The sequence below is a fragment of the Parasteatoda tepidariorum genome, chromosome 6, assembly GCF_043381705.1.
Source record: "Parasteatoda tepidariorum isolate YZ-2023 chromosome 6, CAS_Ptep_4.0, whole genome shotgun sequence".
Lineage (NCBI taxonomy): Eukaryota > Metazoa > Arthropoda > Arachnida > Araneae > Theridiidae > Parasteatoda > Parasteatoda tepidariorum.
The window spans coordinates 2,415,045-2,431,181 of NC_092209.1; the positions used below are offsets into that span (position 1 = coordinate 2,415,045).

The 16,137-nt window shown below is 28.5% G+C and overlaps 1 protein-coding gene across 3 annotated transcripts in view; it reads left to right on the forward strand.

Moving 5' to 3' along the window:
* LOC107444514 (mediator of RNA polymerase II transcription subunit 13) overlaps positions 1-16,137 on the forward strand; it is an 80,607-nt gene that overhangs the window by 31,415 nt on the left and 33,055 nt on the right. For 2 of the 3 annotated variants that reach the window (XM_016058669.4, XM_016058677.4), the window contains exons 10-13: positions 1,732-1,948; positions 4,371-4,598; positions 8,719-8,779; positions 10,019-10,173. In XM_016058669.4, coding sequence (XP_015914155.1) covers positions 1,732-1,948; positions 4,371-4,598; positions 8,719-8,779; positions 10,019-10,173 — 661 coding nt within the window. The remainder of the gene's footprint in view (positions 1-1,731; positions 1,949-4,370; positions 4,599-8,718; positions 8,780-10,018; positions 10,174-16,137) is intronic. The other variant, XM_071181906.1, reaches the window with a different exon arrangement.

Consider the following 16,137-nt stretch of genomic DNA (forward strand, 5'->3'; position numbering starts at 1 on the left):
AATTAAAAAAACACAAATGGACTTGAAAAAAAATCATTTCTTTAATTATAATAAATTTTTAACGTCTTCTAATTTTTAAAGCATTGAATATTTTGCTTTATGATATTTACTGAATCATCATAGAAGATTTTGCCTTTACAAGGTATTTGTCCATCTTACATTAGTGGATAAAAAATTTTAACGTCTTACATGAAGAAACCTTACCTACGGTAAACAGGTGGTTGTAGAGAAATTTGTTCTGGAAGGGATTACGTGGTTCGGAAGGGTAGTGTTCTGTTGTTCGAAAAGGTTCTAAATGATACTGGTAAATAGGGAAGCTAGATAAGGGGGCAGATGTTGAAAATAATGAAAGATCCAGGTAGAAAAGTGAAACGGATTTTATTCTAAATGGCGTAATGCGAAGCTTTTTCCCAAATGCGAGAAATTCGCGAATTTTGCAATTGATTTATAGAATGCGTGACTGTGCCACTCTTCCTGGAGGCTGAAACCAATCTTTGGGAATCTGTGCTTGTGCAAACAAAATTTATATCTGCTTGAGATAGTAGCTTTTTTTTCTTGATATTTTAAACTGCTGGTAAAAGTTATATTCAGATTATTTATAAAAAATTTCTAGAGCTAGAACATTAAACAGTACTGATGAAGAGGGAAATAGCGATATGAATGGTTCCAAGTAAAAGTTAGTAGTGTATTATTCTGTGATTAGTATTAAAAATACACAAGAATAGCTGTTAGTTTTTTTTCATTGGTGTAAAAAATAAACTTAGAAAATGAAGAATGAATATTTTTTTCCAGAAAAAATAATCAAGTCTTTGATATTATGTAAAAGTTACTCTGATGGAAAGATTTGTGAAGTTAAAAAGCTATGAGTTTCTGTAAAATCTAGTAAACCATGCTGTACATTAATTGGTAAAAAAATATATTCAGTCTTAAAACTTTTTTCGAGTGGCACCCATGCATTAACAGTTTTTGCAATATTTTCCCCTCTCCATGTTAATAAAAACATGAAAAATGTTTTCATAAAACAATTTTAATTTAGTTTTCTAAGAAGTCTTAGAATAATGTATTAGATTTTGCTACACTTTACCACCATTTCGGGGCATTGACTGTTTAAGAAATAATGCATTATTTTTTTAGTGATAAAAAGTAGTCTTATTTCTCTATATGAATATTACCATCTTCTGTCAAAATTAAATAGCCGAAAAATCTCAAAATCCAAAAAAGAAAAGAAAAAATATCTATACAATTTCACTATTTTCTATAAATTTCCAAAATTGAAAGATAGAAATCTTTCAAAATATTAAATATGTTATGAGGAATTATGTTTTTGCAGAGATTTAAAATCCTTTTATTATTGTAATCACAAACATATTTTTGTCAATTTATAAATTAATATAATTAATAGTAAAATTGGTAAAATGAAATCATTGTTCTTAACATTCCTTGATTAATCAAATTCAATACAACACTATTTGCCAATTTGAAAGAAAGCTACCACTTGCTTTAAAAGAAATAATCAAGTACTCTCTGACAATTATCATTGAAAGTGCTATTACTTAGGATGGGAGCTGACCTTATGGTTGGCAGACTATAACTTGCAATTATTTACAAATAAGTCCTTGTGGTACACTTTGGAAGCTATCAGACATGAGCATCTCTGATTATAACTGTGAAATTTTAGTTTTCCTTTGAGTTTCATTCAATGTAACCTCTTCTCATTAAATTAATTAATAGGCAACACCCTAATGCCAAAAGAAAGTGTCTTTCAAGTCTGCCAAATCTTCCTGACTTCATCAAGGTTGAACCGGATGAAACTTTCTGTGATATCGAGAGAAACAACGTATACGAGTTCGACGAAAACGTGCCTTGCACTCCCAGAGATCCCTACGAATTCACTGAATTTGATGAAACGGCACCCTCTGGTAAAGGATTTCGACACAAGATTGAAAAAGTAAAGAATTTTATTATGTCTTTTTATTAAAAAAAATTGAAATCACAAAAGTAATAAGAATCCAAAAATAATTGAAAGTGACTTTACTTTTTTATGGTAGCAGATATACATTTTTCTAAATGTGCTTTCATTTGTATATGTAAAAAAATTGACAGAAATTTTTTTTTGTTGAAATTTTTTCTCTTTTTTTTTTTTTTAATTGATGTGGAATAGTCTGAAAGTATACTAATATAAATTCACATTTTTTTTAAAAAATAAAAACTTATTTTACTGCATTTTAAGCTTAAAAGTCTTGCAATTACTTTATCGCACACAGTCGAACTCGTTCATTACGAGATTGTAGGGTATTGTGACACTTTGCTTCCTAAATTTGAGTTGGCCGAAAATTAATATCTGAAACAAAAATTAAATTATAATGTATAAAAAAAAAGAACTAGAAACTGTATAAAATAGTTTTTTTTCATTATTTTTTGTTTTTGCTCATCTGAAAAATATTTGAGATTCTTTTTTTTGTAATCAATATATAAAACAAAATACATTATCTGTAACTTCTTTCGAATCAAGAAAAGTTTACGGTCTAACATCTTTATTTATGGAGGATTTGAGTTTAACTATTTCTTCCCCATCACTGTCAGATTCTGTGTTTTAAAAACATTTGGTTAGAAACATGTCCATAGTTGCATGTGCAACAATTAATGTGAAGTCTATTAAATGCTTTGCAATTGTGTGATTTATGACAAATCATTTGAGGAACTTAACGTTGTTTCTGTTCATCGCTTACCTCCTGTCAGACTCTATTTATTACAATCAGATTATAGATGATGTTGTGATATGGAATTAAATGGTTTGAATAGCTATAAATTATTACAATTGTGTGATTCATGATAAGAGGAATGTTCTTTCGATTTGTTGTTTACCTGCGCAATCTGAATGAAATATCCACCAACAGCCTAGTACTTTTTTCTGACAGCTTCAATAAAATAGTTTTTCAAGAAGTTTAAGAAGAATGCTGTATAAATAACATGGTTTTGTGTAGGCTTTTTAGCATTTAGCCAGTTATTAATAAAAAATTTCTAGTTAAATCTAAGAACTGGCTTCGATCAGAGCTCGTAATAAACGAGTTCGACTGTATTAATATTTTTGTAACAATTGTTTTCTAAAAGAATGTATCGACATGCAAACTTTCAACAGATATATTATTGTTGTTTTAACACTTTCTCTATATAGAAATAAGTTTTTAAATAGACCAGTTGTAAATTGTGAAAATTATATCACCTAAAAAAGTGGGTGCTTAATGATATTGCAGATTTTAGATTATTTTTTAAAAAAAAATATTCTTTATAAAAAGAATTATATAAAATTTAAGTATTATATTGCTATTAGTAAAATATTATGTTGTTATTGGTTAAATATTATATAAGTAATGAATACCTTAATGTCTGGTATCTGTCATTTTGTTCTAAATTTGATATTTTTTTTTAAATCATGAGATTTTGTGTAACCATTACCAAAATGTTTTTTTTTTCTAGATATATTGAGCTTTATTAGAATTGTATTGTTTTCACATATTTATAATTGATAACATAATTTGCTGAGTTTTATATTTATATGCCTACTGTTTGTTTATTTTAATCCTGGAATATATGCATACAGTGCATACAAATCTGAATTGTGAAACAATTATTAATTTTTAATACAGTGTGATGTAGGGCAAAATTAACGATCTACACTAATTAAATATAAAATATGGAGTTAGAAAATTTATTTGTTAATCGCTAACCCATCACTACATTTTTGCCCACCCAATTTACTCCAAAATAAATATTTTTAACTTCTTGTATTATTTTTGATGTAAAAAAACCTGTAATCGTGCATGAAAATTGTATTTTACGCTGGTTCATAATTGCAGAAGGACTGAATATGATTTTCAAAGGTTTTGTTCAAGTTAATGGCATATTACTTTTTTTTTTAATTTATGGTAGATAATATTTAAAAGTAATCTAATTAATATAATTCTATTTATTTCAGTTTTATTTCATAAGGGAAAAAAATGTATCTTTGTTAATAAACAAACAAAAAATTTTATGTGCTACATTGTTGGTTCAAAAACTCAAATCCTAAATTCTATTAGTAAAAATTTTACATGAATTTTTTTAGAGAGGTTGGGAAAGTTTTTCTTCTTTTTAGAAATGAAAGTTCTAATGTTTACCATATTGTTAGAAATACTTTACATTGATAACAATAGTTTTTTAAAATTAAAGTTAAGAATTTTTATTTTTGAAAAAGTGTTCACCACATTAAAATCGTTATTACTGAGCCCTAGTTTGTGACAAAATTTCCTAATTTTGCTCTATACAGTGTGATATATTTTGCTCACTGTAATTGAAAAAATATATATATATTGATTCCTGTGTGTTTCAAGGATGAAAAATTCAGTTTACCGAGTATACCGTCTCCACTTTCTATTCCAACTCCCATCACTCCCATCCCAGAGATGCCTTCTCAGATGTCAGAAGATGTAGAGCAGACACTGTCTCCAGCTGCCTCCAAATCATGTGGACCAAAGTTCATACGTGAAGAAGACTTAGCCGTCTCCTTACACGATCTGGACAACATTTTTGATACTTCTTCCTCTGATGGAGAAGATAATGTAGGCTATTTTTTTTTTAAATAACAGTGTATTTAAGCACTGATTGTTTAATGTAGCACAGTAGAACTTCAATTGGTCTTTTTTTGTTACACCACCCTTGACAAACAATCAATACTAGAAAACAACAAATACGGTCAACATGAAATATAATAAGGATTTATAAAAGTATAAGAAATAATGAACTTGAAAACTAATTAATTTGCAATAAGTATGAAAAATTTAACTAAAAACATTTTTGCAAAAGTATTTAATGTAGAATATTTGAAAATTTAAAAATATTGGGAACTTCTTCTTTTCTCTTTCATTTTGTACCTCTTCTGCTACCTTTAATCTAATGGACATTACACCATAAGTTTAGTAATTTTATCAGCTTATATCTAAGCATCAAACATAATGTTTAAGGTTTTGACCCTCAACCGTAACAAAACTAACAATTTCTTCATCATATCAGTGTTCTTAATTAGCTTCTCAAAACAAAATACCTTCAATTTTTTTTCCTGCTAGTTTGAAAAACGATCTGAAAAGGTATAACTAATGTTAAAAGAACTGAACATTTGCAACCTGACCACATTAAAACTATATTCTATATGTGGGAAAACAAATGTTGAAATGATTAATTGAGGTTCAACTGTACTTAATTACTTTTGAGCAGTGCTTTCTTTGAAAGTTTTGCTCAGATTTTTTTCAATTGTTAGTTTCTCTTTTTAATTAAATTATATTATTTACCTATATTAATTGAAAATATAAAAACATTTTGAAGAAAAATAAATAGTTAGAAATTATTGCAACTTTCCATAAATACTAGTTTAAATGATAGATCACAGATAATCATAAAACAGCTTTCATTCAAATAGAACAATAATAAGTTTTTGTGTAATTTTTTTCTAAAATTTCAAAGTATTGCTTTTGTATTTTTTGCACTGAAAGTATTGTTAATTGTATTTTAGGCACTAAAATCAGTGTTCATAGAACATTTTATAAATCATTTTAATGTAACTTGTTAAAACTTTGCATTGTTGTAGTCATCACGAAGCAAAAATAATCTTTCTAGTGCCATTTTAATAAAATAAAAAAATTCTATTGTTAATTTTCCCAGGGCTTTTTTTCTTAGTATTAACTTCTATTTCATTGAAAAACAGTCAATTTCAGTTTTTTTGAGCATATGTTTATAACTGAAAAAGTATTGAGTGTTTCAAAGTCCTACAATCAACTCGTACTATTTGAATGTTGAATTTTTGCACGTCAAAAAATTTAGACAAATCCCTGTAATAATCATGAAAATATGCAGGCAAACTTGTTTACTGTGAGCTCTATTTAAACAAGTTTATTTTTTTATAATTGGTTTGTTTGGTGTTGATAAAACGTACATAAAGCCATGTTGTAACAAGCATATATTGGATTTAACAGCAAATCTTTCATTAACTTCTTGAAAATTATTTCTTCTAAGAAAGTATATGATTGCTTAGGGAAATTTCATTTAATTAGAAAAAGGTTTAAAAACACGACATAGGTTTGAATTAAATTGATCGAAAGTTGTATGTAGATAAGCAATAACAGGTACAAAGCTATCAGCTCAGACGTTCTAGCTGTCCACAATGTTTTAAGCCAATGTTCTTGGCAAGTACTGAATAAACATAACTTGTTTATTAAGTCTTTTATATATATATATTTGAATTTTATATCAAACATTAAAGCCTAAATTTGAATGCTTGTGAAGAAGACTTTGTTAGATTCAATTCAATTATTAATCATCGTATTGGATACAGTAACATCAACAAGATCAGCTCAACAACAAAAAATAATTACTTAATAACAAAATAAATGAAGGTGATATTGATACTTCCCTTCCTACAAGATCTCCGTTTATTGCTGGCCCTCTCAGTTAGTGGGTTTCATGAGATGCATTGTGAGATTTCTCAGTTGACTTGTTATGAATCGCTCAAAATTAAAATTTAGTATGCATTTTGGAATGATTTTACTAATTAGAAATATAATTAAAAAAACTTGAATTTGAAGGAGTGTGAAAAGGACACAAAAGAAGTTTCCTTAAAATAGTTTCATGCTAAAAACTGGGCAGTTTTTCGATCAATCAAAGAAAGGAGTATATAAGAGGTTTTAGGAATTCCGAGTTAATGTGTTTAAATGGTAGAGGTTATTTGATATTCTTGAAAAAAATATTTTGTGCATATTCAGAACATTGTATTTCCTATGAATACAAATGCGTATTTTAAAATAATTTATTTGAAGAATCAGAGGATTCTAATAAATTTTCTTTTCTCTAAAGTCTGTTGTTTAAGCTTAGGGACCGTTAACTCATCATAACCGCAGGCTTCATTATTTTAAAGTTTTTGAAAGTCAGTGTTTTTATGAAAAAAATGTAAATACTTTGTATTATCAAATTTTGATGGTAATGAATTCAGGTATTATATGCTCGTTTGCTATTTTCAGTAAACGCATGTAGTACTGTTGTACTAAATATTGTTGTACAAAAGTGCTAAGTGGCATATGAATTATGTTTTAATTTCAAGATTATTGAAACCGTATTTTAAAATCATTTGATTGAGGAAATCTTGACCCTGAATGCCAATTTTTAATTGAATATTGGTCTAAGGGAATATTTGCCATGGAACAGTATTATAAATTTTTAAAATATTTTTATCTCAAACTCTAATGGGTTGTTCGGTACACTATTTATAAAATTATTTTGAAAACTGTTAAAACTTTCTGTCCTGAGCAAGTAACTCTAAAATTAGAAAAAGCTTTTTTTTATATATTTTTTTAAATTCCTTTTTGATAAAATTTTGCCTTTTTTATTTAAGTAGATAACTTTTTTTTACTTTGTCATATGCTGTATTTAAAAATAGTATGAAATATTAAAACTATACTAAATAATATCTGTTCTGTTTTTTTTTTTTTTTAAATCTTTGGTTCACTATGATGCCTATATTAAGCTTTAAAAAGGGGCGAAATAAGGGTTGAAGCAAAATTAGTTAATGTAAAAGCTGCATTCTAGTTGAGTATTTTTTTTGCCTAGTTTTAGTTTGTTTAGGCTTACTGACTTAAGATGTGAATTACCTTTGTTCTCTATAATTTCATTGTAAACAAGTTTGGATGTACAGTACAGAACCCGTTATCCGGAAATCGGAAAACCAAAAAACCGGAACGAAATTCGATAAATTTTCCTGCCATTTTAAAAAAAAAAATTTTTTTTCCTCATAAGATTTTAGGATTTTTTGTTCTTTTTTGAAAGATGTTTACCTTACCATCATTTTGGTTTTGATTTGTTCATTTACGTCGCACAAGAGCTGCACAATGGGCTATTGGCGACGGTCTGGGAAACATTCCTGAGGATGATCCGAAGACATGCCATCACAATTTTGATCCTCCGCAGAGGGGATGGCACCCCCGCTTTGGTAGCCCGACGACCTGCACGCGAAGTCGAGCACTTTACGGTAGAACAGTTTAACGAGGACCAATACCGCACACCCTCGGTCCCTACGCAGACTGATCAAAGTGGTCACCCACCCGCAGCCAGTGATGCTTGACCTCGGTGATCTGCTGGGAACCGTGTCTTAACGATCAGTCCACTGCGGGACACCATCATTTTGGAAATAATCATTAGTGTATTACTCTATCGTTTTTTCTTCTTTTTAAGATTATTTCCAAAAAAAAATTTTTTTTAGTTGGGTTTAACAATAAAAAAACGGCTTTTTGTAGCGATTCAGAAAACCGGAAAAATCAGTTATCCGGAATAGCGATGGTCCCGATCGTTCCGGATAATCGGTTCCCTACTGTACTATTAAAAAAAAAATTACATAACTTTAAAATGCCTAATTTAATTTACTGTGCAGTAAGTTTTTTTTTAAACTTGCTTTTCACTCTCATTATGAACTTTTAATTTGATTTAAAGATTAATTTGATAATGCACACTTTTTCAATATATTTATTGCTTTTACAAATATGCATTTTATGCAATTTTCATATTCTATTTATTTTTGCTCTAAGTTTTTAGATGCATTTAAAATTTAACATAAAAATAATAATAAATAATCTTGTTGAAAAATGATTGATAATACTTGTTTGAAAAAAATTATAATGATGCTCTCGGATTTTTCCATAGGTGGAAATGCCTCATACTCCTTCAAAACTTATTTCTTTTGATGAATATTCAGGAAAAATAGGTAAATAGACATTTTATTGATTTATTATTATTTTTAATTGTGTCTGTCTTTTTAATACTAAGTAAGTAAAACATTTTCGTTCTAATTGGTCGGATTCAGATTGTTTAAGAGTATGGGAGGATGACTGTTTTTATGTTTCTTTTTATATTTGATCTTCAAAAATAGCGCTTCTGCTGCATGGTCGGTTAATGCATCACTCACACCATTGGAGGAGAGCTATGGCCATGAGTTCAATCTTTGACATTGACCGAACAACACTTGTTACAAGGTGCATGTTAAAAAAAATCTGTTTTGGCTTAGAGTGTGGACTTTTGATTTTGTCAAAATTTGGAGAGAGGTGTACTATCTCAAGCGTCGTCTACGTCATCTTTCCCAAGTCAAAATTACATGGTATTCCTACCATGGCGATTATAAGACAGAGCCTTGAAAAATGAGAGCCCTGAAAACTCCTGTACCATAGTTGGGTGATGTGTGTACCTCAAAATTATCTGAAAATCTGGTTCAGACCTAAAACTAAATTGTGATTACGTTCTTGAATGATTAATTTTTTTAAAAATAAAGTAGTTAAATACTTTAATTTTTTGAAAATATGTCGAGTCCTGTTTATTTGAATCTTTTTTTTTATTAATGAAAAAGCATTATATAACTATGTATATATATATACTGGGTGATGAAAAAGTCAGTTTAATTTTTAAAACTTTATAATTTCTAAACTATTTACAATAAAATGATGCAGTTTGCAAAGAAATACTCAGAAACACTGGGGATTTTTTTAATCATAATTTTTAAAACATATTCAAATTAAGTATTTAAATAAACATTAAACAAAAAGCATCATTTCACCGTTGTGCCACCCGTTCAACTAGTCTCTTTGTTTCAGATATAATCTTAAAAGTAGTTCAATAAAACTGGTACTTGTGGCGTTTTTCAAAACCAACACTGCAGTGTTTGGATTTATAAAAATTTTCGAAAATTTAGAACTGTTGATTGATTATTAATTAACATTGCTTTTAATATACATCTAGATGAGAAAATCTCATCAAATTATAATTTTTTTTTTTTTAGCTTAAATGTTATTCCGATTTTTAAAGCCAGCTAATTATTTTTATCTAGATATAAATATGTAACTTAAAAATGGAAAGGCATTTAAAGTGTGTCTTTTTTTTCTATTTTTGTGGGTGAAATAGCTTAGTCAAAATATGCTTTATTAAAAATTGTGATTTCAATATTGTGTTGTAGAGCTGTTGAGAATGTACCCAACTCCGCCTTCTCTGGAACAAAATGCAGTGCCTTCACCCTATGGTCCTCAGGTAGGAACTGAAAGTGCCACAGTTGATTTCGGTGATGCCTTAAAAGAGGAGGAGGACCACAGCATTTTCCCTTTCCAAATCGAAGTAAGTGCTCTTCTACTTGTTTTGCTTGACTATGCTATATGTATCAAACTCAATGCATTTTAAAGAAGGAATGATTGCAGAGGTGCCAACTTATATGATTTATCACATTGCGACTTCATCCTCAAGCTTAGTCCTTATCGTTGAGTAATAAAAATTATGATTTTTGAGAATTTCTCTGATAATCTGTTATTTCCCTTAACTACCGAGAATTATGAAATTTTGTAGTTTGTAACAAATCTACAATATTTTTTTCCTACTCCTTAAACAATTCTAAAAAAAAAACAATAAATAAAAAACGAAAACGAATTGATAGAAACAAGAATTAAAAAGCAAAGAAATTTAATCTTTTCTATATCCAACAAGCTGTTCTTAACCTTTATCTTTGCTCCTTATGGAAAAGAAAAATATCATGAACTGAAATGGTGTTGGCGAAAATATTTAATGATTCACATACAGATTGATAAAAAAGCAACAGGGGCTAGTTCTAATTAAACCAAAAAAACAAGAACATAAATTCCAAGTAATCAATTTAATTTTATAATGAAGTGTATAAGTTCAGCTTTGAATAATTTTTAATTTAGTACCTTAAGTGTTAATTTTTTTTTTTTTCAAAAAAATTTTGCACATATTTTTATTAGTATTATATACCTATATAAAATTATGTTGTATACGCATCTTAAAATTGTGCTATTTGAATTTCGTAAACCCTAACTATATACATATCACTTCTGTATTATTGTACTTCTGATTGCTGTTAAAATTATTAGTAAGTCTGCTAGCTCTAAAAATTACAAGTGACAAAACAAAGGATTATAATAGCATTTTTTAAAGCATCGTCGCCTTACATTTTGCAATGCAGAAAATGTAGAATCATTACTGTGTAATAAAATTGCAATATAAAATGATTGCTGAATGATAAACGTTAAATATTTATCTTTGCATAAAAATGCAAATAATATAACTGTATACTATTTTCATACTACAAGATATTTTTATAAATGATTCACTAAATTTGACACATTTGGTTTAAAAACAAATTTTTACATTTTTGTTTCATTATGGATGCACTTGATAAAATAACTAATGTTACACAAAGAACAAAAGGACTTTATTTTGGCATAGTTCAGAAAACATAGTGCCACTCTTAAAATTTTAACTTGTGTACCCTTAAAGTTTTAACAAGAACTTTTTATGTTGAGTGGTCCAATCAAAGTAAATTTAATTTTACTGCTACGTTACATTTGCGAGATAACTTTGTCTTTTCATTGCACCACCTTAGCCTTGCAAATCATGTATTAAGGTTGTTTCCTATTAAACCATCGCCCAATCGTTCCAAGATCATAAAAGATTTTTCCAGCAATATTTGCTAATATGTTTAGCTGTATCTTGTATTTGAGTTTTTTTTTTTTAATCTGGGTAGCCACAGAATAGGCCAAAGTCAGAGAACTTTATCATTGTGTAAGAATTCGAAAATTGCCCGGAAAAAGTTTGAGTTTATGGTACAAATTGTGAAATATATTTTTATCATCTATTGCTCAATTTTAGTTCAATTCATATCAATAGACATCAGCTAAATGTTTTTGTTTTGTTTTTTGTGCTTTGTTATTACAATTTTATTTATTATATTTAATAAATTATATAAGAGTTTATTTAACATTTACTCAAAAAATATTACACAATTGAATCAATTGAACAGTTTTTTAGTATGGACATTTATTTTAACTGATAACAAATGTTTCCCACATTGACTAAAACTTACTCTTATCTGTTACCTTTGTTCTGGCATAAATAGCAGCAACATTAAATAAAATGTGTGTTTTCACCATTATATCTTTTTACTGCTATATATCTGATTCCTTTCGAGCTATGTGTTTGCTTAGGTTAATAATTTTATTAAGAATTATTTATTTTCAATTTCAATTGTAAGTAAAAGTGTATTTTATGCTCACTAAGAAGCAAAACTGAAAAATTAATAATAAAATTTAAATGTGTTATAAAATTATTAGGGAAATTGATAAAATGAGACGGAGAAAATAAGAATATTTTTCTGTGTATTTGTGGCCACCCTAAATGAACAATTTGCTACTTGCTGGGGATGAAATGGTACATTGATTGTTTGGATTTAGATTTACTTTCGCGGATTTATCTTTAATCTTCAACAATTTAGCAGCTTTGTTTATACTAATAAATCTCTTTTTTATAACTTCATAGTTTTTATACCAAAAAAGAGATACAATATCTAAAGTAGGGGTGCACAACCTGCGGCCTGCGGGCCAAATGCGGCCCTTCGACTACTGAAGTGCGGCCCGCGAGAGCTTCTAAACGCAATAAAAAAAATTTTAAAAATTTCAATTTTTAATCCCACTTTTAAGTCATCACGTTTTGACACAATCAATTTTAACAGATTCTTTAGTAAATGTACGTTTAACACGCTTTCTTTAAGCCGATTTTATCGTAAATATAAATTATTTTTTTTAAATCCCGAATTTTTATTACGACGCGAGTTTTAGATCGCTCATTTAATTAATCACTTTTTGGTGCACTTTATTTGAGATGATTTTATCTTAAATCTAAGTGATTTTTTATCTTTTTTTTTTGCAATTCTTTTTTTTTTCAGCAATTTTTTTAGACAGTTATTGCTATGCGTTCCCACGTATCATAAAAAATTCCAATTATTCTATTATGGCATGCAAATTTTAAATCGTTCATTTGACACGCTTTATTCGTGCTGAGTTCAGCATAAATATAAATAATTCCCCCCCCCCAATTATTTCTATATTTTTCCACGTGATTTTGACGATCCCGTTATTTAGCTATGATGTTATTACGACACATTATTGTTAATCGTGCAATTAAATAATCACCTTTTGATACGGTATTTCGGTGCAGTTTTATCGTAAATCCTATTTATTTTTCCTTCATTTTTTTTCCCGCAAGGAATATGATTTGGTCGAATGTGGTAATGAATTGTGATTTGGTCAAAAACCAAATATTCGGCAAAAAAAAAAGAGAAAGAAAAATCGACTGAACGCCGTACACTTGGGGCCAAATAGCAAAATCTTTTAGCAGCATAGCCACACTGAAACTAAAATTTCAATGCTCAGAATAATATTTCCTGGAAAAGCGTATTCATAAATTAACTCTAAAAAATAAGGCCAATCAAGAACGATTTTGAAAATGTCGAAATGCGAAACACAGAACATAAAAATCAATCTTAATTTTTGAAAGAAAATTTTAAAGCTGAGCATCTCAGTTTTCCAATTACTAAAAAAAGCCAAGAAAAAAGAATTAAGTCAACAGAAATGCTATTAAAAATTACTGCTTTGTAATAAAAACGTCTAAAAAAAGTTTTTTTTATTTAAAGAAAATAAAAAGTTAAAAAAAACATTCTTAATTTTTTAATTGAAAATCTTATGCTGAAAATCGCAATTTAAATTTTTCTCTTTGCCATAATTTTAGAAGAAAAAAAATTGCTGTAAAAAAATTTTATTAATAACTTTATTTTTAAAAAAAAATGCTGAGTCATAATAAAAATGCCTAAAAAAGAAAAACAGAAAAATACAAATTTTTCTTAGTTCCAAAAACAAAACTTTAATACTGAAAATCACACTTTTCTATGTTACTGGTTATTTATATTTCAGTACAGGGAAAGAGTGATAATAAATTAATAGTATGAGACGTTCTGTTAAAATGCTGGGTTATAATAAAAATAGTAAAAAATGGAAAAAATCCTTCTCAATTCTCAAAGTATCGAAAAAATGACAAAATTGACTTGTCTGATTATATTTTTAAAAAAAAGTAATATCTATAAAAATTCAAAAATAAAAAAAACTTAGAAAAATGCATTTCTGAAAAATATTCTGCCGAATATTTGACTGATCATTCAACCAACCGAATTTTTCACTGAAGGCCAAATACTCGTTACATCCCTAATTTAAATGCAATGTTATTGCAACTTGAGAAATTCATAAAATGGCGGAAAACATGAATTTTTAAACTGCTCACTGTTTGTAGTTTAGATTTCAATTTTTTGTTGCTTAAGTGATCTTTTTCGATAGAAAAAAGGAAAATTTTTACAATATAAAAAAATCTAATAATTAATAAAATGAAATAATGAAGTGCATTACAATTTAATAAGCATTGAATTTTATTTTCCTACACTATCACAGTTTTGTTTTTATTTTAGGCTTTTGTTTAAAACCTATAAATTTTCTTCAATTGAAATATTTAATTTGAATTTATATTACTTAATTATGACTAAATTTTTTCCTACTTTCATTCTGTGAGCATTGCAGTTTTTTTTATTTATTAGAATTTACGAGACGTATCCAGAAAGTAAGTTTCCCTATTTTTTTTTAAAAAAAGATCTCATACTTTCAGGAACATATTTTTTGGCAACAAGTACAGCAATGTTTCAGCTATTTTTCAACATAGCAACATAGAATTGAGACACTTGTCGTATCATGAGTTCAACTTTTGTATCCCTCTGCCGTAGAACTCTGCCGCCTGTGAATGGAACCACGTCATGAAACAGTAAGCGCTGACCGTTACTGTGAAACACTGCGGAAATTGTGACGTGCCATTCAAAACAAGAGGCGTGGAATGCTTACTGCAGATGTTGTGCTCCTCCATGACAATGCTCTTTCACATACAGATCGACTAGGAGGTGATGGCTCGTCGCACAGCAGCTGTTTTGACGAAATTTGGCTCGGAGTTGTTTGATCATCCACCCTACAGCCCACTCCCAGCGATTTTCATGTTTTCTTGCACCTCAAGAAATTCCTGTCCTCCGGTGAGCGTTTTGGCAACGACGAAGAGCTGGTTCCATTTACAGGCGGCAGAGTTCTACGACAGAGGGATACAAAAATTGATCCCACGATATGACAAGTGTCTCAGTTCTGGTGGTAGCTATGTTGAAAAATAGCTGAAACATTGCTGTACTTGTTGCCAATAAATATGTTCCTGAAAGTATGAGTTCTTTTTTTAAAAAAAAGAAAATAGGGAAACTTACTTTCTTTATGCGCCTCGTAATTCTAAAATGAATTTTCGTATTACATGATATGATAAAAAAAAACGTTTTTTTTCAATGTTTATTTATTTTGATAAATCTATTGTAAATATAATAAAAATAGCAATTTTTTTTTTTTTTTTGTAAAAAAATAAGTATAAGTTTTTTTATTTTTGAATGAATTCTTAAAATGGAACACCTTTTAATTTTTTGCAAATATATTATTAAGTTTATTGATAAAAAAAATAGAACGCTAATGTTTAAATTAACATTACTACATTTGTCATTAACATGGCTCAATACATGTGCGGCCCTTCATTTGCCAACCTGCTGTGCAAGTGGCCCTGCACTCAAAAAGGTTGTGCACCCCTAGTCTAAAGTATAGAAAACTGTTACTGTGCTTTGGAAACTTGAACTTTACCAAAGAAATAAGAAGCCAATTGGAAAAGAAAAAAAGATCTTGCAAACAGTTTTTGGCAGAATCAAAGAAGGTAATGGCTAAAAACGAAGAACAAATACATATATTTACAAAATTTGTACTGACATTATTGTAATAAAATTTATAAAGTTAAACAGAATGAGATTAGTTGGGCATATTTGTCATTTAAATATAAATAGCCCAACACTTGAACTAGCTAAACAAAAAACTATTTGTAGCAGACCTGGAGGACATTCAAAACTTTGATAGCCATACTCCATTAATACGGATTTTTAAATAATCAGGGTATTCAACTGGCAAGACAAGAAGGAGAACGACATGGTTGAAGAAATATTCTATAGATTAACAATGCCTATTCTATGCCAATGATGACTGATTTTAATTTATTTAATTTGTAGGATGCTTCGTAATGATCGCTTTTAATAGATTTCTCATGGAAACCTTGTAAAATTTATATGTGAGGAAAAAAATTTAACTTTGACCAATCATTTTTTAGATGAATGATAGAAAAGCAGAT